This window comes from Danio aesculapii, chromosome 20, assembly GCF_903798145.1.
Source record: "Danio aesculapii chromosome 20, fDanAes4.1, whole genome shotgun sequence".
NCBI lineage: Eukaryota > Metazoa > Chordata > Actinopteri > Cypriniformes > Danionidae > Danio > Danio aesculapii.
The window spans coordinates 22,405,625-22,428,748 of NC_079454.1; the positions used below are offsets into that span (position 1 = coordinate 22,405,625).

The window sequence follows — 23,124 nt, forward strand, 5'->3', positions numbered from 1 at the left end:
TGGCAGCTTCCAACCTCACAGCCTGTTTCGGTTGCTGCCAAGCAGCCATTCTAGTCTCAGTTTCTACAAATGCTGCAGTTAAAACCTCTATGAAATGAGGAGGATATGAGTGATCGCTTCATTGTATAATGGTGATTTGATGTAGCTTTCCTCTTCTGGCATTATACTAAACTTTACTATACTATACACTATACTAAATTAGACTATTGTTTTTTAGGTTGATTCGTCTTGCTTTAATTGTGAGTTTTTGGAAAATTGTATTGATGCACTGCAAAAAAGACTTTCTTTTTTTAATGTTTTTTTAGAAACAATTAGTCAGTGGGTTTATCCTTAAAATAATATGCCAATTGCACAAGTGAAATGATCTTGTTCTTGGTTTGAAATAAGATTACTTTACCACTCGGCCATAAAAAAACTCTGACATTCTGACAGTATGATAACCTTGGATAAAAACATCACGCCTTCACGATATCGTGATTACAGCTCTAAAAAAATATTTCTCAAAAAAAAAACTTTTTTTCCCCTATGAACACACAATGTTTTATTTTGAGAAACATTTAAAGTATTTTGTAACAGTAAACATGTCAGGCTTAATAATTAAAATTATTCAGTCTTTATAATTTTAAACAGCATCTTTTAGATGTTTTTCTGCTGGAGATACTGTTGTCCTTAAAAAACAAAAATAATGTACATATACTATAGGAACGGTTTAACAGAAAATGTTGGTGGTTTTAAAACCTTGACTTTTCCAAATGGCGGTATACCTTAAAAAGGTCCCATACCCATAACGGTATCATCCCATACCTACTCTGACATATTATATTTCTGGTTTTACAGAAAAAAAACTCACCTAATTTACACTAATTGTTTTTGAAAAGTATTTGATTTGTCTATAGAATCATTCCCACTTTAGAAATTGTTACATATTTGGACTAGAATCAAGACAAAAACTGTAAGAAAAGCAGGTGCATGATGGTAAGTTTATCACTCATTTAAATGGGTTGAAATGACTTTATTTGATAAATATCAATCACATCTATTTATAATATTTTTTATATGTACCGGAGGTGTGAACCTACACTGGTCTCACGGTTCGGTTACGATTATCATGCCATCAATTCGGTTTAATTCGATGTCTCTGTGCATCACGGTGCATTGACGATGCTTTCCATAAACAGTTTTATATTTTCTTCAGAGCACAACAATTCTTGTAAGAAAATGCATAAATATATTTATATTTATCAACTATTTGTAATACAATTTTGTCCTTTAATACGAACAGTCAGATATATGAACTGTACCTAAAAACTTAAGTACATGCACAGAACAACTTGAGCATTCATAGCCGTTAAACAATATAAATATCCCGCTCGCTTTCTGAGCCTTGTCTAGCGAGTTCTTACTTACACCCCTATGATTGGTCACGCGCTTAACAGAAAGGGCTGCGATTGGCTCTAACCGTCTGGCACTGTTCACCGGAGTGACACTGATAAACAGAACCGGCGATCACAGCTGATCCATGATAGACAAGGTGGAGAAAACTCTGCAGACACGCGCTTGTGTCTGTATCTAGAAGTAACGCTGTAACAGCCGAGAGGAGAGAAAAGTCACGCCAGCAGGTCAAATGGGCCACAGTGAGAGAGAGAGAGAGAAATGGAGTTTACTTTCATTTTCTCAATCACAGTGAAATAGGGGCAAACACACACGCAGTGAAATTGTGCAGTTTCTGCACTTTTAAGTAGTTGGAGTGTTTTAATTCCTCTCGCTCGCCTCCCTCGCCGTAATAAGCTAAGGCGACATATCACATGTGAGATAAATGACTTCAGCACACAATAACGGGTTATGATTATTACTGAACCGATATCGAATTGTCTGTGTCTGCATCACTGTCCACCGAAGAAACAATTCATTTTGACACCCCTAATATGTACAGCATTATTATCATGCCATCGATTTAGTTTAATTCGATATCTCAGTGCATCACGGTGCATTGATGATGCTTTACATACACAGTTTTATATTTTACTACACAACACAATTCTTGTATTAAAATGTATAATTTTTAAATACATTTTATATGTATTTGTAATACAATCTTGTCGTTTAATACATGCAGTAAGACGTATAAACTGTACCTTTAATTTTATCTGCTCAAAGAAAACACACTGCTTCAAACAAATCTCATGTACATGCACTGAAAAACATGAGCATTTAAAGCAATTAAACATACATAAATATTATCCCGTTTGATTTTTGAGCGTTGTCAAGCGATGATTGGTCACGCGCTTAACAGAAAGGGCTGCGATTGGCTCTAATCCACTGGCGCTGTTCATCATTGAGTGACACTGATAAACAGACACAGTGATCACAGCTCATCCATGATAGGCACGGTGGAGAGGAAACGTCGCGCCAGCAGGTCAAATGGGCCACAGTGAGTGAGAGAGAGAAATGGAGTTTACTTTCATTTTCTTTATCGCAGTGAAATAGGGGCTTCTGCTCTGTAACTTCAGTGTCAGTGAATGACTGTCCAGCAAACACACAGAGTTTCGGCATTTTAATTACTCGAGCTTGCCTCCCCCACCATAGTATTTTACCGCATATGACATCAGTACATAAAAAATGGTTAGGATCTATTACTGAACTGATACTGAATTATTCGTGTCTGCATTTGCGTTGCACCGAAGAAACTAAGGCTGTGCAATTAATCGAAAATCCGGTTTCGATTACGAATTTGGATTCTAACGATTATGAAAAACCATTAATCGAGATAAACGATGATTCCATCTTATACCGCCCCCTTTCCAGTTGTACACAGTTGTTGCTCTGCAAAGCTATATATATATAAAACATTCACAGAAGGGCGAATAATTTTGACTTCAACTGATAATCGTTTTGAATAATCGTGATTACAATTATGACCAAAATAATCGCGATTATGATTTTTCCCATAATAGAGCAGCCCTAGAAAAAACAATTAATTTTGACACCCCTACCACTTACCACTGTTACAAGGTTTTATATCATATACTGTTTATACTTTATAATGTGAGTAGTACTCGCTCTTGGGGTGAGTAGTTAATTATTTTTTTTTATTGTAGTGCGATAAGCCGTACACGCTTTTGCTTGTGTTTCTGTACGTACATTATCTGACTGTGTGTGTGTGTGTGTGTGTGTGTGTGTGTGTGTGTGTGTGTGTGTGTGTGTGTGTTCATGGCCACTGCTGTCCCTTCTTGCTTAATTAGCACCCAGAGGGGAGGGGTTTGTTGTATTGTCATTGCTAATGATCTTGTTGGCATAGCAGCAGAATGCTAAATGAGCCGTGTGTGTACACACTCACCCAAAGCGTGCCCTGCGTTGGCCAAGTCTGCAGCGATAAGCACCACGCAAGCATAATTTTGCATCTCGCTTGGTGCTCCTGCCTTTTAGACTCACCGGACCCTTGTCTGACTTGCTTTATTGATGGCGATGTCTCATGGGTCCGCAAGGTTAACTAGATGCATTGTAGTCGATGATGGTGCTTTATTATTGTGTCTGTAGGAACTCAACCCCAGTGTGGGAATTTGTTGAAAGAGGGGAGGTTACAGAGCTCCAGAATATCATTTACCGGCCTCAGGGCTCTGAGTGCACGTTGGGTTGCGTCTTCTTGTCCTCCCATGGCCATAATGCAGCTTAAACAATGCTATTGTCCGCTTTTGTGCCCTGGAAGCCTGGCGGAAAATGACAATTGACTGAGCTGAAACAAGTCATGTCATATGGACTTGTAGTGTGGAGAGGTCACTGCCACATTTCAAGGGGGCTTTTGGAGTTGGAATAACCAGGGATTGCTCTTCTAAGGTTGTTTTGTTGATGAGGATGGATGTGAAAGACCTTTCACGATGTGGTGGTTGATATGAGCTATTTGAATCACAATATTTTCCATTCTCTAGTAGGCATGGGCCGGTATAAGATTCTGACGGTATGATAACCTTGAATAAATAAATATCATGGTGTCACGTTATTGTGATTACTGCTCTAAAATAAATTATTTTTAAATGTCTGGGTAAAAAACAACAACTTTCCCCCCTTTGAACACAATATATTTTATTATGTGTAGCATTTTAATAATTTGGAGTGGTAAACATGTCAGGCTAAATAATTCAAATGAATCATTCATTGACTTCTGCTGTCTTTGTTAGTTTCAAAACACAGATTTCTTTATAATTTAAACCGGCATCTTTGGAGATCTTTTCTGCTGGAGATACTATTGTTCTAAAAACGTAAATAAATAAAAAATCATACACATACCTTAGGCACGGTATAGCAGAAAATTTTGCCAGTTTTAAAACCTTGACTTTTCCAAACAGCGCCATACCTTGAAAATGGTTATTATTCCATGCCTACTCCCCAGACTATATCGTTATTATATCATGAAAATTTTTATTATATTAGTTTAATTGCAGACAAAATATTTATTTTAACCTTATACAACTAGAAATTGTGAGGGATTGGACATGGGCTTTTTTAGTGCAACATGAAGCAGGCCTGTATTAAATCCATTGCATGTGACATAATATATTTCACAAACGTAATTACAAACTCAGAAATGTTGAAAATTAACATAAAAATCAGTTGAAAAAAGTAACTTCTTATCCTCTTAACTTGAGCTATTAGAGATTATCTTAGATTATCTTTTACTTTATAGATTTATATGCATTTCTTAATATATTTCCAAATAAACATTATCATGAAATAATTGTGGATTTTCGTAACAGACATTTTTCAAAATGTATTGCATATTTTGTTATAGGAATTCTTACCACAAAATGTGGACATGATTTGATCAAACTTTTAAAAAATTATTTAAATTTAAACTGCAAGCACATCTGTTCTTAGTTAAATTAATATTCAACTAATTGATGTAGTTGTGACAGCACATTAATTCTTGTTCACAATAATGCAAAATATATTGAACATTAAAGATTAATAACACACTAATTGTGTACGACTAACAATATGGGGCAATTATGGAAAACAAATCTACTAATTCGACTAGCATGGTGTGCTGCCTTTTAACATCTGTTTGCATTCTGTTAAAAATGTTTTCTGTGTTTACATTTAAAATAAGCTATAAAATACATACAGTTCATTTATTCATTTTCCTTTGGCTTAGTCCCTTTATCTATCAGGGGTCACCACAGCGGAATGAACCGCCAACTCATCCAGCACGTTTCTCACAACGGATACCCTTCCAGGTGCAACCCAGCTCTGGGAAACATCCATACACACTCATTCACACACATACACCATGGCCAATTTAGCTTATGTAAATCCGCAGGTCTTTGGACTGTGGGGGGAAAACCCGGAGGAAACCCACGCCAACACGGCGAAAAACATGCAAACTTCACACAAAAATGCCAACTGACCCAGCCGGGACTCGAACCAGCGATCTTCTTGCTCTGACATGACAGTGCTAACTACTAAGCCACCATGTCGCCCCACATACAGTACATGAATGCATAATACATCAACTTACAAAATGCATTATACATAATAAATTATGTTTACAATGACAAACTTGACAGAGTTTAAAAGCTGACACTTGACACTCGATGAGCACTCAGCAAGCATTCAGCCCTCATGCACACACATCTTACGTTTACCATGTTCCACACTATGTGAAACTGAGGCAACTTGCAGAGAAGCGCTGACCTGGTCCCGGTCTGGTTAATGAGTTTTGCTCTCCAAAGTTTGATAATATTTCGATAGCCCTCATCATTTTTGTAGTTCTGTGACTGTCCTCAAAGAAAGACACATCAAGGAAAAATGTATGTACTCATGCAAAATTATACCTTGCTGTTGTGGGATGCATTGATTGAGAACTGGCTACACATGCAGTATTTAAATAAAATCTATAACATGTTACATTACATAAAACAGTGCACTTTCATGTCTCAAGTCAAAGATCCACATGGCAAGTGTCTGAACATCACACAGACTTTGGACTCGGAACCTGTAATTGCCTGCCTGATTTTCCTTGATAATTTTGAAGCAGCTTGAAATTTGAATATGGTGGCCACTTCATAATCCTCTGTGTAGGAAAAACCTTTTTAGCAAATGGAGCCTCCTTATACTCTGACCTCTCCTGTACTGTGTGCCCCCTGAGTGTCTTCCTCCTACATGCAGTGTTTTCTACAAACGTTACTATTTGACCTTATAATCAACAACTTTGTTGTTCTCTCATTGTCTTTTCACTTGGGATTTTCAGCCAGATAAATTTGGGTGATGAACTTTTAGTGCATCCCTAACAAATGGCAAATTAGAGTTATTAACGACAATATTCAAGTTGTAGCAAAATCTATATCATAACACAACATAATACCAGTAGTCTTGTTCATACCGGTATAACCCCTACCCTCTGGTGTGACTTTTAAAGATCCCTAGAAATCCCTGTTGAGCTAAACTATTTTGGTTGGGGCTAAATGTGGGGTTGTTGATGAGGGTATATGGAGAAGATCACATTATTCTCAGAATGAAAGGCTATCAAAGCCACCCAGAATCCATCTTGAGCTACAGGTTGGATGAGGGTTTTTCTCCAGCTTCTTCCTCAGCAATTTTTGCCAGCCGTTTTTCTTTGATCCCATTCCCTCCCCACCCTGCTCTCCTGTCATTACTCAGATCCAAGGAGCTGTTTCCTTTGGTTTAATTAGACTGCAAGCTCACTTGTTTTCCTCTGAGAGTTGTTGTGGCTGGTCTTATGAAGAAGCTAGATACAAAAAAATTGCCTTGCGGGTTTGGAATTTAAGACGGATGTGTAATCAATAAAGGGTTGACAGACAAGAAAAGGGCAAGAGAAAGAGTGCAAATAAAATGACCTGGTCACCCCCTGTCGACAGTGTGGCTGAGGCCCCTGCGTATTGGTGATGGAGTAGGGGACACCTTTCTCTTGTAAGTGATTGATTACAGAGCTGGCTTTTCAACCTCCTCCTCCCATCACTGAAGCAATAATGTGGATCCTGTGAGGTGACTGGACCTCCCTGACACCCCCGAACACTCCCCGACCAAGTCTAGACTTGGTTGACACAAACATGACCTTGTCATGTTGGGGTGGGTGACAGCCATCAAGTCTCTTGCATTAGAGGGCCAGTGAGAACAAAGTGCACTCATTTGTGATCAGACCTGTGTTGCGGGACCCTGGGGAAAAACAGAGACTGAATCTTGTTAAATTGATCTAAAGGATCGGATTGCACTTAAGGCTGATTTATACTTCTGCGTCAAGCGCATGTGTATGCGTATGCTACTGCACAGCCTGCACGTGTCTGCATAGCCCTCGCCGTGGCTGATGTCAACATACACCTCTCAAACAATGTAACTACACATTGCACTTGGTAGCACTGACGAGTCTGGGCTGGACCGAGTGTCGGGCGAACCCGTTGGAGCGAGTGTTTACAAGTGTCGAGTCCTTTGAAGGAGGTGCATATGGAAAGTTTTGTTTTGTGTTTACCTTATGATTAAAGTTGTTGCACGTCCACCGGTTCCTGCCTCAAAATAAAGGAGCTTGAGCTACTTCTACATTAAGGTATCGATTCAGAAAAAACACCAGCGAAGAAACTCTACACAGAGGAACATTAAAAACCTACTGCCTGCTAGTGTTTCAGAAGTGTTAATGCAGAGCAACACAAACAGCGCACAGAAGTATAAATGCACAACTTGCAAGGCAGGCAGGGTCACGCCGACGCAGAAATATAAACCAGGCTTTAAAGAGGATGTGGATTCTTGCTGTATAATGTGCTGAATTTACTAAAGAGGGATTCCTTTTTGATTAATGTCCATCACAATCCTTTCAATTACTTCCTCCAAATACAAAACATATTCAGGGTGATGAATCGAAACGAAATTGAGCAAAAGTTGTCTTGTCAGAGAAGCACGGTTCTGCAAGTAGAAATTATTCCCTGAAGGCCAGAGGGCACTCTGGAGCAGAATCTCTAGCTATGACAAATTAGATTATTAAATCTTTCGATCTTTCATTATCAGGGAAGTAAATTGTATGTAGTAAAAATGCATCATCAACTGATACCATTAAGAAACCCCTGATGTTGTTTAGAGTTACTGATATATTCTGCATCTTTATTTGATTTGTTTACTCTGACATGGGTGAAAGCTGGGAACATTCATTGCTCTAGAGTCCATATTGTGGTTAGACAATGAAATTCATTTAGGATTAAATATGTTTGTCTTAATTTCATTTTAGCAATATTTTCTAAAATGGAATGGGGATTTTCTTGTTGCATCCTAAAATCTACAATTCACATGAATGGAAAATGTTCTTGCCTTGTTGCTACTTAATACAAAAAAAGCATGTCAGTGCCTTTAATTGGCCTGGTGGTGTCTTGGATTTGTAGTAATTGAAGGTTGTGATCAGTGTTGTCCACTGCCTCTCCAGCCTCAGTTTGGCCCAAATCTCTGTGACAGTCAACAGTTCAGCTAAAAAGATGAGATTGGCATGCCAGATTAATGGAGATTACATGCTGCAGTTGCTCACCATGGAATGAATAAATGACCTGCAGGTCCCCTGAGGACAATCAATAAGTCTGGCACAGAACTGGTGCAACACTCATTCTTTGAGTGAAGGGTTTTGTGTGTATGTCAACTTGAACATATCACTTTAAACATGTTGCTTTTAACTTTAAAGTGACGTTTTTTTTAAAGATTGCTATTTGTGGGCAAATAAAACTCAAGTGAATATCACTGTATAACTAGGACAGTTTCAGGCTTTCCTCATCTATTTTGTTTTGCTGGGGTGTTAATATAATTAAAGTATTTATGATAGTTAGACCGAGGCAACATTATAGAACCTTAATCAAACACTTGTGGGATTCTTAAAAAAAACATTAGGATTAAAACATCCTTCCAAACATAAATGGTGGTAGCACTAGTGCTTTAAGGACATACATTAAAGATTTAAGAGAATTTTATAGCCCTAACTGCTAAAGTTAATTGACCTCAGTGGGTGCAAAGAATTGCATCTTCCTGGTAGGTCACACGAGGGAGGTTTGCCTCTTTCTGCAATTCCTTTCCCAAATGCAGCTGATGAATTGAAGTACTCTCATTGAGGTCACAGAGGAATGGAGACCTATTTTTTTCAGTCTCTTTCAATACCAGACCCAGATCTCTCAATTTCTGCTTCTTTTCTCATCCGCTCTCTTTGTAGGGTATTGACATGGTGCTGAAGACCTCAGTAATTTAGATAAGGTGTGTGAAAGCTCTCAGACTCCCTCACCTCACACTCTCTGTCAGCTGCATGTCACTTGTTCGTGACTGCCAGTGATAAACACTTTACCCTGTTAGCAAAATCCCAACATCAACCTGTCGTCATATAATCATCAGTTGATTTAAAATAGACATTGTTTAATGTTGTAAACATTAGACTAGCACTAAGATAGTTCTTGTGTGTAAATGCATCAGAGCATTACAGCTGATTGCGTGTGTGTGCTGTTGCCAATTGAATTGGCGGTGTGGGAGCCTTTTGAAGCTGATGAGAAGCCTGATGAAAGGTCTCCAGGGTCATTCTTAGCCTCTCTCACTTCAGCCCCCTCTAATTTAAGCCCTGCCCCTCTTTAAACTGCCCTGTCCACTGACTGTGGGAACCTGCACCTGTGGCTCCCTCCACCACCCCCCTGCTAACCACCCACCTACTTACACACGCACACTCATGGTGTGTAGTCCCGAAAAAACTCCTGTACATAATGCAAGTATATGATTTAGCTTGTGATGTGTATTGACCCACGCCAGGCTGTCTGTGTTAGCTTGTTCACAGCCCGCTATAAATATCCTTGCTATCAGCGAAAGTAGTCCATGATATGGAGGAGAATTACTTGTAGTGAAACATGACATGCATCTCCAAGGGAGCTTGTTTGGGTGTGTTTTGTGCTACCATTGCATGTGCTGCTTTTAGGGGTCGGACTGCGTGTGTGTGGCCGGAGGAATGTTCTCGGAGTGTCACAAGACTCAGGTTGATGGTGTCTCACAGTGATGGGTTTTAGATGGAGGTCTTTGTTCACTGGTCACCTCCCCCACCAGTCTTTATCCGCATCTAGCCCTTTGGGCAGCTGTCACATAATCCAGCTAATCAGAGACCGAGTGTGTGGGAACAGGACTGTCCCCGTGTTACCGTGTCTCTCTCTCACACACATACCCTCTCACACGCATACACCCTGACATTCTGACCTTTCTCTTTGGGTATGCGCATGCCATGCTCTGGTGCGCATTGACCTCATGTGCACGACCAACCGGATCAATCTAGCATATTCATTTACTGATGGAGCTTTGGACCAAATCCACATGTCCAGATAAGCATGCACACACAACAACACGCATTTCACGTTTTGCGCAGATGCTCGCTACCACGAGACCCCACTAATACGCTCTCTCACACCGGCCGCCCCTCGTGTTGGGGGAGGGGAGGAGAGGTCAGAAGCCCAGTAGCATGTCGTGGGATGATCCACGTTCATGTCAAATAATCCATCTTTTTAAGACGCATCTGTTGTACGTCTGCATGGATATGCGGCCCACCCACTCCCAATCCAACCCATCCAGACAGACCTGGTGCTGACGCTAATCCCTGACTGCATCCACCAGACCGTCCCACAGCCCCCAGCCTTTCCAACACACACATCCATGCTGTCTGGCTCCGCCCCTCTTACTCCACCTCTGGAGAAGCGTGGGTAAATCTAGCAGGTTGCTTCCCTCTGTGTGTTTATGTGCGCATTCATCACAGATTGATTTTAATTAGGCTACACAATCTCGGAAGTTGTACCAAAAAATAATGTGGTTGTATCTGGGCTTCGTCTATTCGTCTGATTGTCTGGTTTAGTATGGGTGTCTTTGTAGCTGTTAAAGGTTTTTGTTTTTTGCAGTGCATTCTGGGAATTTCCAGCAAGCAAATGTTTCAGTTGCCTGAGGTGATGCTGCCAAGGCTAACTCCCCAAAGACATTTATTACTTAAAGAATAATGTACATACAGTTGAAGTCAGAATTATTAGCCCCCCTTTGAATTTTTCTTTCTTTTTAAAATATTTCTCAAATGATGCTTAACAGCAAAGAAATTTTCACAGTATGTCTGATAATGTTTATTCTTCTGGAGAAAGTCTTGTTTATTTCAGCTAGGATAAAAGCAGTTTTTAATTTTGAAAACCATTTTACGGTCAAAATTATTAGCTCCTTTAAGCTTTATTTTTTTTCTGATAGTCTATAGAACAAACCATCGATAAACAATTAATTGCCTAATTACCTTAACCTGCCTAGTTAACCTAGTCAAGCCTTTAAATGTCACTTTAAGATGTATAGAAGTGTTTTGAAAAATATCTAGTAAAATATTATGTGCTGTCATCATGGCAGAGATAAAATAAATCAGAGATTAGAAATGAGTTATTAAAACTATTAGAAATTTGTTGAAAAAAATCTCTCTGTTAAACAGAAATTGGGGAAAAAATAAACAGGGGGCTAATAATTCTGACTTCAACTGTGCGTTGAAAAGTATATTTACAAAGTTTTGGTTGGCATTCTAACTCTACAGGCTGATTTATAATTGTGCGTCAAGCGCACGTGTGTGGTTCAGTGCAGCCTTTGCGCGGTCGCATAGCCCATGCCATGGCTGATGTCGACGCTGACGCGCACCTCTCAAAAAATTTAACTATGGCCCCGTTTACACTGTCAGGCCTTGATGCACAATTCTAATTTGTTGCCTATATCTGATCGTTTTACCTGTCTATTTACACGTTCTTTTAATTGTGACCCATATCGGTCTAATGTGTTTACACTTACCATACAATTAAGGCGAGTTCTAGCATCTGCGCCACACTAGCCACGATAGAAGAAATTGTCCTCCTTTTAGCTCTGAAATATGCGAAGATCGGCCCAAATGATTTTGAGGCGGAGGAGGGAAAGGGCTGTCATCGTAGCTTACGCCTATGGTTTAAATATGGTGTCCTCCATCATTCAGAGGAATTTGTGGATACGAGAGAGATCTCGGGTCTAGTGGGAGCAAATTGTGGCGACTGACCTCTTTCCTCCATGTTTCCTCTGTTGTTGTTTACCGCGTTGGCATCTCCACACACGCTCTTCCTTCTACGTCATTAAACCGCAGAGAAGTACCACAATGTCTTAAGTTTAATGACATACTGAAAGGAATGCCTCAATTAATCTGATCTGCATGTTTACATGACAGTCGCATTGTCACATATGCGATTTATATCTGATTTATTTCCACATATGGAGGAGGCCTGAAACTGATATCTGAATATTTGAATGCATGCCTTTCATATATTGTGATATGATAACTTCAATATGACTTTATTTGGAAAGATTTAATATTGTTAGATTGGTTGTTAACATTTTGTAGGGGAATATTTACATAAAATGTAATAAACAAATCACACGCATAGATGAATACAATTGAACAAATATACAGATGGAATGATTTTTTTTTATGTTTTAATGTTTTCTGTGGAATCTAACAGTTTTTAAGTACATAAATTCAATTATTGTGTAAATTAAATCTCTATAGTTTTTTTGTAAAAAATAATTAAATACAATTAATCTTTGCTAAAGCTTTTCAAATATGTACTACTTGGTTTAAATTAGCTTGAAATCTTACACATTCACAGGTGTTAATATTTACGTAATAGTTTTGAACTGTGGAACAATTAGATCTGAACTGTACTGACTGGTTTTTATATTCCCAACTGGATGTTACAGATCCTGTGATGTGACTGTTGCAGACTCGCACATTGCAATATATATGCTGAAACGATATATTGTGCAGCTCTCCTTTTTAAAGTTATGCAAGCTGTTTTAAGTCCGTTTAATTAAGTTTCACAACATGGCTCATAAAGTTTTTATTTGATTTCATATTTTAAAGCAACTATGGAATTTTTATAGTGCATAAGTGTGCATAAACAGTCTATATCAATCTAAGTTAAACTAGATGTTCTCTCAGATATCAGAGGAGCATTAAGAATGTTTCCAGATTTAGTTTGAACATTCAAGGTGTGGCTGGAAATCTCTCCCTCCCTCCCTCCTTCATATGTGTAACCTAACTCAACTGAAACACTGCCCGCTGTCATTAGAGAGGACTGTAATGGAGCTTTAGCATCTCTGTCATTTCATTAGCTCTGCTTGCTTAGGCAAACATCACTATTTGTATTGCTCGTACTTGAGGTGAAGGGCTTGAATAAAACTCTTACTGAGTATTACATTTACATTTAACAGACACCTTTAATCCAGAGTGCAATAACACTGCGTAAAGTGTCTGCCACCATTTTTTCCTTTTGGATTGTTTAGAGGAGCTATGCTGTTTCTGTCTTCTTTCACCTTGAGCATATAAAACAGGTCATGTATGTTTGGAGGAGCTACCTGACCCATATCTGTCAACCTGGGTCAGTTGGCAAGCCCCTAGAATACACTGAAAATAGGGGTAAGATTCTTTTGGGACTTCAAATTACAACTCCGAGAATCAGATTGGATTGTGATTCCAAAATTATTTTACATTTACATTTTTTCCCATTTCTTCTGCTGCATAAATATATAATCCCAACTTTACATTTTGACCAGAATTGGTGTTTCAATGCTTTTGTTTAATATTAGAATCGAAGTATGACAGCACTGTGATACTGAAGTATCACAAGCAAAATGATTCATTTTATTAACAAGGTTTTATTTAGCATGAATAAGCTCTTAATGTAATGCTAAAATGCCATAATATTGAAATATTGATTATAAAGAGAAGTTCCTATATCAAAAATAGAGCAGTGTATAGGTTTTAGCTTGTTTATAATCTTTATTCAATTTCAAAGAAATGCAAAAAAAGTGTTTATATTAAAATGAAATATGTTCATGTATAAATTATATTAGAATTGCTTTTAGGTCAGAGCCACAGAGAACTAGTTAAAACATAGTAGTACACAATGCTTCATTCAGTTGCAGCACTTTCATTTTCATTCACAGTACCCATTGGCAAGACACAAGCCATGAGTGATATACAGTTCTATAGGGTATATGCAGAGCTAGTGTTTCTACCCATACCGATAAACTTCCGGTGAACGGTTAATGTAACTTTTTTTGTTGAAGCGTAAACTGAGACGAAAAGTTGTTTACATGCATGTGCCCATCAGGAGCAGCAGGTGATCGCAAAAATGCCATTGGAAAGACTAGAGTAAAATAAATTTAAATATTTTAAAGACATGGCACGGAAAAATGTAATTTAATGCAGTGTTTCTTGTACATTCTGAGACCCACTTTATAGCGTATATCATTTAGGCAGTAAAGATAGTTGATTTTTATTTTTTAAGAAAACCGACCTTAAACGCGTCAATTTTATAACGGCATACAGTTCACTTGAAGCGTTTGACCAAGGTTACTGACAAATTAAAAGTCCTCTTGCATGCTTCTGCATATACCCTATTGAAGCCGGTGTCCATGAATCACATTATTGCCACACTGTCTGTTTTCTGTCATGATTTAAAAGATCTACGAGAACCACAGTATGCGCTTCATCTAAGGACACTCGTTTTTGTTTTGCCATGTGGCCTGGAATTTGAACAACAAACACTAGACAAGAAACGCAGTGCCATGCCGCATCTTAAACATCCCTAACTTTGTCCAAATAAAGCGAGTTTGGCAGCATATTTGTGCACCAGTCAACACTTACTGTATTTTCAGGCCCACACCATTGTGATTTAGTTTAAATACAGAATCGATTCAGAACTTTTGAGTATTGTTTCATAATTGCAAGAAAGAATTAAATTGCATCAATGAATGTTTTTTTTTGTTTCCCACCTCTACCTATTGAACACACAACAATGCCAACGTATCTGTTAGAACCACAACAACTCCGCATAGGAATACGCAGTATATTGGTACAAATATTTATGATTGTGTGTGTGTGTGCGCGCGCCACCTGAATGTTTTCCCAAAATAGATTCATCAGGGATATTAACAGCACTTATAACTTCTGTACTATTCATTTCGAAAAAAAAAAAAGTACGAATGTAAGAGTCTACTTGTTTGTTGATGTTTTCAGAATTGTTATTGAATTTGAATTTATTGAATGGGATAGCCCCTTGAAATGAACCCTCTCATTTTCGAGGGATCCCTAAGAAGTACAAAATATATTGTTATATATTGTCTCCTAATGATGTTCTCTCTCTTTCTTCATCAGCGATCCTACACACTCATCCTTGAAGCCTGGGACTGGGATAACACCACTCAGAGCAGTGAGTATTCTTCTGTAAACCCAATATGATTCACTGTTGCAGGCTGCTGTAATTTTTTCTGGGTTCAATTTATTTATTTATTTATTTATTTATTTTTGCTCATAGTGACTATAGAGGGTTGTTGGCACTTTAGTGAATGACTTCATTTATGGGTGATGAAGCCTGATCCTTGACGATAAGATGAAAGTGTTAAAGCTGCACTCTGACATGTTGTAAATTCATCATGAGGAATTCATTTTGGCGTGTTAGGATTTTATCGGTCCCGAATAGGGTTATTTAGGGACCTTGTTATGTGTATTTACTGTGAAAGTTGTCAGTTTTCATGTTGGTATTTAGTGGGTTGGAGGTATGCGTTAGGTTTGTTATTTTTAACCACACTAAGCAGGGGCTCATAATTTTTGACAGATATATTGGCTGGATGTGTTGCTTACCCAAGAATCATTACCTGAGCTTCCAAAGCATTCCAGAGCAGGGAAACTCGCACAGATGCATAGTTTGAGGCTCAAACAAGCACAATCTTGCATCTTCTGCACATGCTTCAATAGTGCACGCAAGTCCACCGAGATTTCCCAATAAATCGGATCATTTGAAGACCTCTATTGACTGAAAACACTCTGTGAAATGTCCTGAGGATCTTGACTGTTGTGTCATACAAGTAAATTATGGTTACGAGTTCTTGCCAAACTGTCAGTTTGACAATGTTCGATTGTTTAAAACATTACTTAATTGTAATTGTAAGCCTTGATCATATCTATAAGCAGAGTAGCAATTATATTTAGTTGATTTAAGCCCAAATGTGATGAAATTTTAGCAGTTGGAGGCCAATCTTGACTTGCAACTTCGGTTCTTGAGGGCTACCAACATGGAAAGATGTTGGGGAATTAACACGGGCACCATAATTCCACAGCTGTATCCTGTTTTCTCCCTCAGCTTTTGTCTGGCTTGAGGAATTGTCGGTAGGAAAGGGTCAGGCGAAGGAATTCTACATATGCAAAAGAAAGGTGAACGCTGGTAAAACGGGAGAGACCGAGGTGGAAGGGGGTGGACTGGCTTTGATCTAAGGATGTGATCTGTAAAATCTCTGTATATCTCAGTGTCTGTAAAAATTCCAAATGCAAACACACACCTCACCCTCTGCTTGAAGTCATTACGTCCTGTTTTTCGTTTTTATCTTTGGATGGACTTCAGCCTAAAACAATGTCCCAGAGTACACTCATTTGACTCGCTGTGCATTCACACCGAAAGCGTTCATTAATTTTCAATGTGAGCTGGCGGCAAAAAGCTATGAAGAGTGCCGTGGCGCGTCTTCGCTGGTGTGGGCATCGAGGAGAGTTGAAATCAAGTCAACTTTAAGGTAATTAGCTATGATGCGGATCGGCGACAAGCAATCGGAATATATAATGGCCTGTTTCCACAGTGGTACAGTATGGTACAGGTCTGTACGGGTCACCTTTATCAGGCTTGCGTTTCAACTGATGAAAGGGTACTAATAGTTTGGAGGGTGTGGTGTACAACAGAAAGTTTCAGTCGACATAATTTTCGCTTGAGGAAATGTCAAAGTAAAGCTATCGTTACATATCAGATGAGAAGCACTTCTCACAAAACAGATGTTTTATACACATGAATACTTGTGTATAAATGTTCATTACTTACCTCTTTATAAACAGGATTTGATTATAACTGCAGATCAATGACAGTGTGAAATAGCCTTCTGCAACGTCTGCAGTTATGTAAAATAAGTAAATAAATGCAACATATATGAACACATACAGCCCTTTACAGTCCCCGATGTTACGAATTAAGAAAAAACTGCACGCAGCGTATATTAAGGCCTTATTTGGGTTCAAAAACAACGCAACATATAGCCCACAGTCAGTGCAAACCTCTTCTCTGTATCTGTAATCTTTACCATCAAATGTAACCTCTTGTTAGAAAGTAATTCCGTCATTCTGAGTTTATAATAGTCCAAAAGGTGATGATAATAGTTAAACATGGCAGTTTGTTCATGTTTTAGGTTGCTGAAATAGTCATTTGCTCCTTTGTTTTTTTTTCGGGCTTCTTTGTCCGTTAGGAATCTGTTTTATAGTTTCATAGCAAATTGAAATTAAGCATTTTAATCAAATGTAGTAAATTAATAGGATTTTTAATAATGTTAATACTCTCTCATAGAGGACAATGCACATTACATCGTGAGCTAATCAATGTAAAAGCTTGACTTGTGTTGCTGTTTGGCATTGAACTCCATTGTGTAACAAATGGGATGGTTTCTGTTTTTACAGTAATAAGTTCATTATATATATTATCTTTTAAATTATATCGCATTAGTTCATATAAAGCAATGTTTTCTAGTTTTTAACTAATATTAGGAAGATAAATTAGTACATCACCCATGGCTACTTTAATGTAATACAGTTATGTTTCCCTTCGGCCCACAGCCCTCTATCAAGTCTGTTTTTTTGGTCCTTCATAAGAAAAAGTTTGGGCACCCCTGATTTAGGATATAGGATTTATTCTAAATAAGAATTTAGGATTACAGTAGTATTCACCTGACCAACTGTAAGCAATGGTGAACTTTGATCAGAAATGCTTGAAACTGAAGAGCTCCATTTGATGATCTGGAGCACCCTCTTTAACTTGGCAAGGCTCTGTTTGAGACAGTGGCTTCATTTATCACATGAGCCCATAGTAGAGTAGGCATGCCAGACATTAATGATCTTGTCATAGAGAGAAACCGCTGCCAGGGTCTCTCTGATGTGACTATCTGCAGTCTGTACTCCACTCAAGGCTTGGCAACAAGAGCATCCTCCTCTCTCCAATGCCGTTTGATACTACTTGTTTAGTATGCAGTGTGAACACTCAGAGCTGCCGCACCTCTTTTCTTAAACTGGACACGTCTCCACGCCTCCTTGTCTGTCTGTCAGAAACCCAAGGGCAAAAAATATCCAGCGCTGGGGCGAATAAAGTTTAGCCTGGACACTTGGAGACGTTGTTTAGTTGAACCGATGAAATTAGCAAGCATGCATTTTTCATCGCTGCTTGAAATGATCTGTCAGAGTGGTTCACATGTGTACGTGTTCGCTGTAGGGCCCTGCAGGCCGCAGGAAAAGTTCTGTAGCATTGTTTACTCTGCAGGAAGGGCTCAGGACTGCCCAGTGTTTAGACATTGGGCAGAATGGGCCGGCAAAAGCTCGCTCCATTGTTCTTTATCTGGAAGCGCCAGGGCTATTTCTGTTTTTGTTGCTTAATTCGGTCGACATTGTCAGGGGACGGGGAGGAAGGTATGTGTATGTGCGCCCCGCATGTGTGTTTGCAAGAGGAGAAAGACGCGGACGCGCTCTCCGCGTCGGGACAGAGGAAATCGCAGGCCCCCCGTTTCCACCGTGATTGTTTGCCGTCTCCGATCCCACTGCGATAAAGATTGCTTTCTTTGCAGAGAGGCTGGGAAAGCTTGGGAAAATGGAGCTCTTAATGTGAACGCTAACCGCTCTCTGTAGCAGGAGGGATTCGTGCTGAGGGTCCGTGTCCTTGTGGACCTGGACAATGTACTTGATGATTAGCACTAGGCTGGGATACAAGTTTTTCCAAGGACTGCTTGGGCTACGAGCTGAAAGTCGCCGGCTATGGAGACCAGTGACTTCCTCTGCCTGCCGCTCTTGTCCAGATCTCCCTGGTAACAGCAGTCAAACTCACACCCCTCCCTCCGGCCAGACATCAGTGTTTTTATTAGAACAACTCCATTTTTGACTACAACTCACTAGAAATTGCTTGCACAGGCTGCTGCAATGATGATGAGGTGCTTTAATGCAGCTGATAAGAGTGTTAGATGTGTGTTGTGGTGAGGTTACTGTCCAAACCCTAAAAAGTTCTTAGTTTTTGAACATTTTATCACCTCATCTCATATAGGCCATACAATATCATTCTAATTACTGCAGACAATTTAAAGAATAGGTCTCAAACTCAGTTCCTGGAGGGCCGCAGATATGCACAGTTCTGCTCCAACCTTAATCAAACACAGCTGATCCAACTAATCAAGGTCTTCAAGACTACTAAGACTATTAAGCAGATAGTGTGGAGAGTTGGAGAGTTGGAGAGTTGGAGCTAAACTCTGCAGAGCTGTGGCCCTCCAGAAATAAGAGTTTGAGACCATTTATTTAAAGGGATAGTTCAATGAAAACTGAAAGTTCTGTCATCATTACTCGTCTTTTACATGTTATAAACCTTTATGAGTTTCTTCTGTTGGACACAAAAGAAGATATTTTGAAAAAAGCTAGAAACATTAGCAATGTGTCTATCCAAACATGGGAATTAAATGTATGCGCAAAACTGGATTATTGCATAAAAGATGTGCGAATAAAGCTGCGTTTTCTATCCAATGAGTCCAAGAGAACAAAATCACCACTTCCTAAAAAATTGGCGCCAAATATCAACAGTAAAAACGAAATTTGCTGCCGTAGGAGAAGCTGCATAAATCTTTTCTTTATGTAATAAATTACTTGCATCTCTGAAGCCAATGCCGACATGTAATGAACACGCCTGCTGGTTTGTCCATTCACACACATTTTTTTTATTATCACATGATCTCTTAAAACAAAATCACATGACCTTTTTTAATGCTGGAATTTGTTCAGTAAAAGTGTTTCCTTCGTAGTTTATATGCATCTTTTCCTATCGATTAAAAAGTGTATCCTACTCACTTATGCGCATACGTTTTTGATGCGCATTTTAGAAATGTATGCACATCTTTCTGTTTCCATCAACCAATTTATTTATTTATTTTTCATGGGCATATCCAAAATGCGCATAAAAACAGTTAGATGGAAACCTAGCTAATGACTTCTTGTAGTATCTGTTTGTCCTACTATGAAAATAAATGGTTTTAGGCTTTCAGATTTCTTGTAAATATCTTCTTCTTTTGTATTCAACGAATGAAATAAAGGTTTGCACCTACTTGAGGGTGAATACATCATTTTCATAAATTTCATTTTTGTCTGAACTATCACTTCAACAAGACGATAGGTTGAAATGAAAACGCTGCAGTGATTGCTAATAAATTACTTGATTTCGGATGGTTGACTGAGAGCCCTTTGTTTTGGCAGTGGTGTCATTCATGTGTGAGTGTCTTTTTGTTGTGCAGTGATTTGTCTGAATGGATTTGTGAGGCAGGAAGCTGGCAGAGAAAGGACAGTGTGAGTCACTAGCGAGTTTATAGCTTTAAATCAGGGTCTGTCCTGTCTGTTGTCTTACAGCTGATCTACATACACCCATTTGTTATCACAATGTACTGGTTGTGTAAATGAGGATTAGCTCTGTCTTACACATGGGGATTTACTGGGAAAAGTAAATTACGTGTTTTTTTGTTTTGTTTTTTTTTTTGTATGTTTTTTTATTTATTAGGTAATCTATTGCTGCATTTTCCTGTACTTTTATATTTTAACAAAATCTAAATAGCAACATAAACACTAAAGGTTCATTGCTAATTTGTCATTATGACCCATACCTATAAAGAAATACGTTTTTTTTGTTTGTTTTTTTCCCCACAGACGGTGAAGAAAATTTGATCGAAAGGCACATTCACGCAAGCATGGTAAACCCCGGCGACCACTGGCAGTCCATCCGGCACCCTGGAATCACGGCCCACATCGAGTACCGCATTCGGGTCAGGTGTGATGAGAATTACTATGGGAGTAAGTGCAACAAACAGTGTCGCCCACGAGACGACTACTTCGGCCATTACCGATGTGATCCATCTGGAAATATTGTGTGTCTTGATGGCTGGATGGGAGAGGACTGTCGGACAGGTGGGTTTTGTTGACCATCTTTGTTTTGTGCTTTGCATTAGTTATGTTATGAACATTCATTCATTTTCCTTTGGCTTAGTCCCTTATTTATCAGGGGGCGCTACAGCAAAATGAACCACCATCTATTCCAGCATATATTTTACACAGCAGATGCCAATCTAGCCGCAACCCAGTAGTGGGAAAAAGTTATGAACAAAACATGTATAATATTCATATTTCTCAAGTTATTTGTTATTATTTTGTCTGTGTACTATTACATATACTGTAAACCATTAAATGATCAATTAGTCCTGACAGCATATGTTTTTAGATCATTATAACTTCCTAAAAAAAGTTAATCATGTTCTTAATTAAAACTTAATTTTTTTGAGCTATGCAAGCTGTTTTAAGTCAGTTTAACATCATAGAAGTTCAATGGACTCAATGGTTAATTTTATTCAGCTTAAATGTAAGGCAACCAGGATTTTTTTTACAGTGTACTATACTATTAACTATACTATTATATACTAAGTATTTATAAATAATTGTACTAGATTTTTTTAAATGAAATTTTTGGTTCAATAGTTTGTTTTTATTTCTTTTATTACTGAATTTTATTTACATTTTGTCGTCTATTGTAAGTCATTTTGGCACAATGTAAAGTGATACTTCAACCAAAAATGAAAATTTACTCACTTTACTTTCCCTCAAATGGTTTCAATATCCAAACCTGAAATGAGTTTCTTTCTTCTATTTAACCCAAAAGAATATATTTTGAAGAAATATGAAAACCTGTAAATATTGAGTTTCCTGCTTTTCTTCAAATTTTCTTCTTTTGTGTTCAATCAAAGAAAGCAACTCAAACAGGTTTGGAATAAATAAAAGGTGAGTAAACGATGACAGATTTTTCATCTTTGGGTGAACTATCCCTTTAAATGTTATTTAAATTTTTTTTGTTGTTGTTTTAGTTTAGATTAAACCTGTTATGCAAGTGAGTTTTGCCATCACAGCTTCTTATTATACAGTGCTCAGCATATATAAGTACACCTCTCACAAATCTATCTTTAAATTCATATTTTGTATAGGAAGATATACAATATTATATTATTATATTTGTGCATATACATTAGATCAGTCAGTACTGAAGCCAAATCGGGAGCTTATCTAACAAAATAACTTACGATAACGCTCCAAAAACTAGAACACCCAAGTTTATGTTATATAAAAATATTAAATACAAATTTAAAAAAGAGGAAAAATCAAGAGATGCAAAAAAAAAAAAAAAAAAAAGGGAAAAATTTTGTGGAAATGTTGTATGTTTGAATTGTTTTTTGTAATATTTTGCTTAAATGTGATTGTATTATCTTTCAATTTCTAAATATGTTTGGTGATTAAAATATTATTTTAATAAATAGATCTGTTTAATAAATCTGATTTGTTAAAATGCACCAAAATACATTACCTATATTCACTGAGAAATGGAGAAAAATATTCATTTTCAAAATGGGGTGTACTCAATTATACTGAGCACTGTACAGTATAAATAATGGAAATCAATTTAGAAAATTAACAGTTTAATGAAAGGTCAAGCCTCCCCAATATTTTACAAAGTATTATTAGCCACATTGCCCTTGATGAAGGATGAACTAGGGCTGACAAATGTCTTAAAGTGTACATCGAGAAGAACCCTGTTAAATCTGGCTATTTACCACCCTGTAAAGAGACCTGCTGCTATCAGTGTTTTCACAGCCCTGCGATCTTTGCTTCTCTGCCTGGAGGTGAGATTGTGTTGTAAACGACACCTCTGGAGTCACACTTTCCATTAGCTCAATTAATCTGGGTGATGCTGGGGTTTTTGATTTCTTCAACCCACCACTGCAGGCGCAACCTAAACACCTTTCTTTTCCAACACTATAAGTCCGTATGTGTGCATATACACCACTAAAGAAAGGCAGTAAATCACCAAACACCATCTTTAATGAGCAAGGGTACGAGTAGGTGGGCGTAACAGGGGTGGACGGGGGTAAGCGTGTGTGTGTGTGTGTTTGAGCCATAAAGTTGTCTTCTGTCACAGCGAGCATGATGAATTTATCTTGTCG

The 23,124-nt window shown here is 38.2% G+C and overlaps 1 protein-coding gene across 2 annotated transcripts in view; it reads left to right on the forward strand.

The window, feature by feature from the left end:
- jag2b (jagged canonical Notch ligand 2b) overlaps nucleotides 1-23,124 on the forward strand; it is an 86,999-nt gene that overhangs the window by 15,269 nt on the left and 48,606 nt on the right. For both annotated transcript variants that reach the window (XM_056480860.1, XM_056480861.1), the window contains exons 3-4: nucleotides 15,194-15,248; nucleotides 20,789-21,046. In XM_056480860.1, the coding sequence (XP_056336835.1) occupies nucleotides 15,194-15,248; nucleotides 20,789-21,046 (313 nt within the window). The remainder of the gene's footprint in view (nucleotides 1-15,193; nucleotides 15,249-20,788; nucleotides 21,047-23,124) is intronic.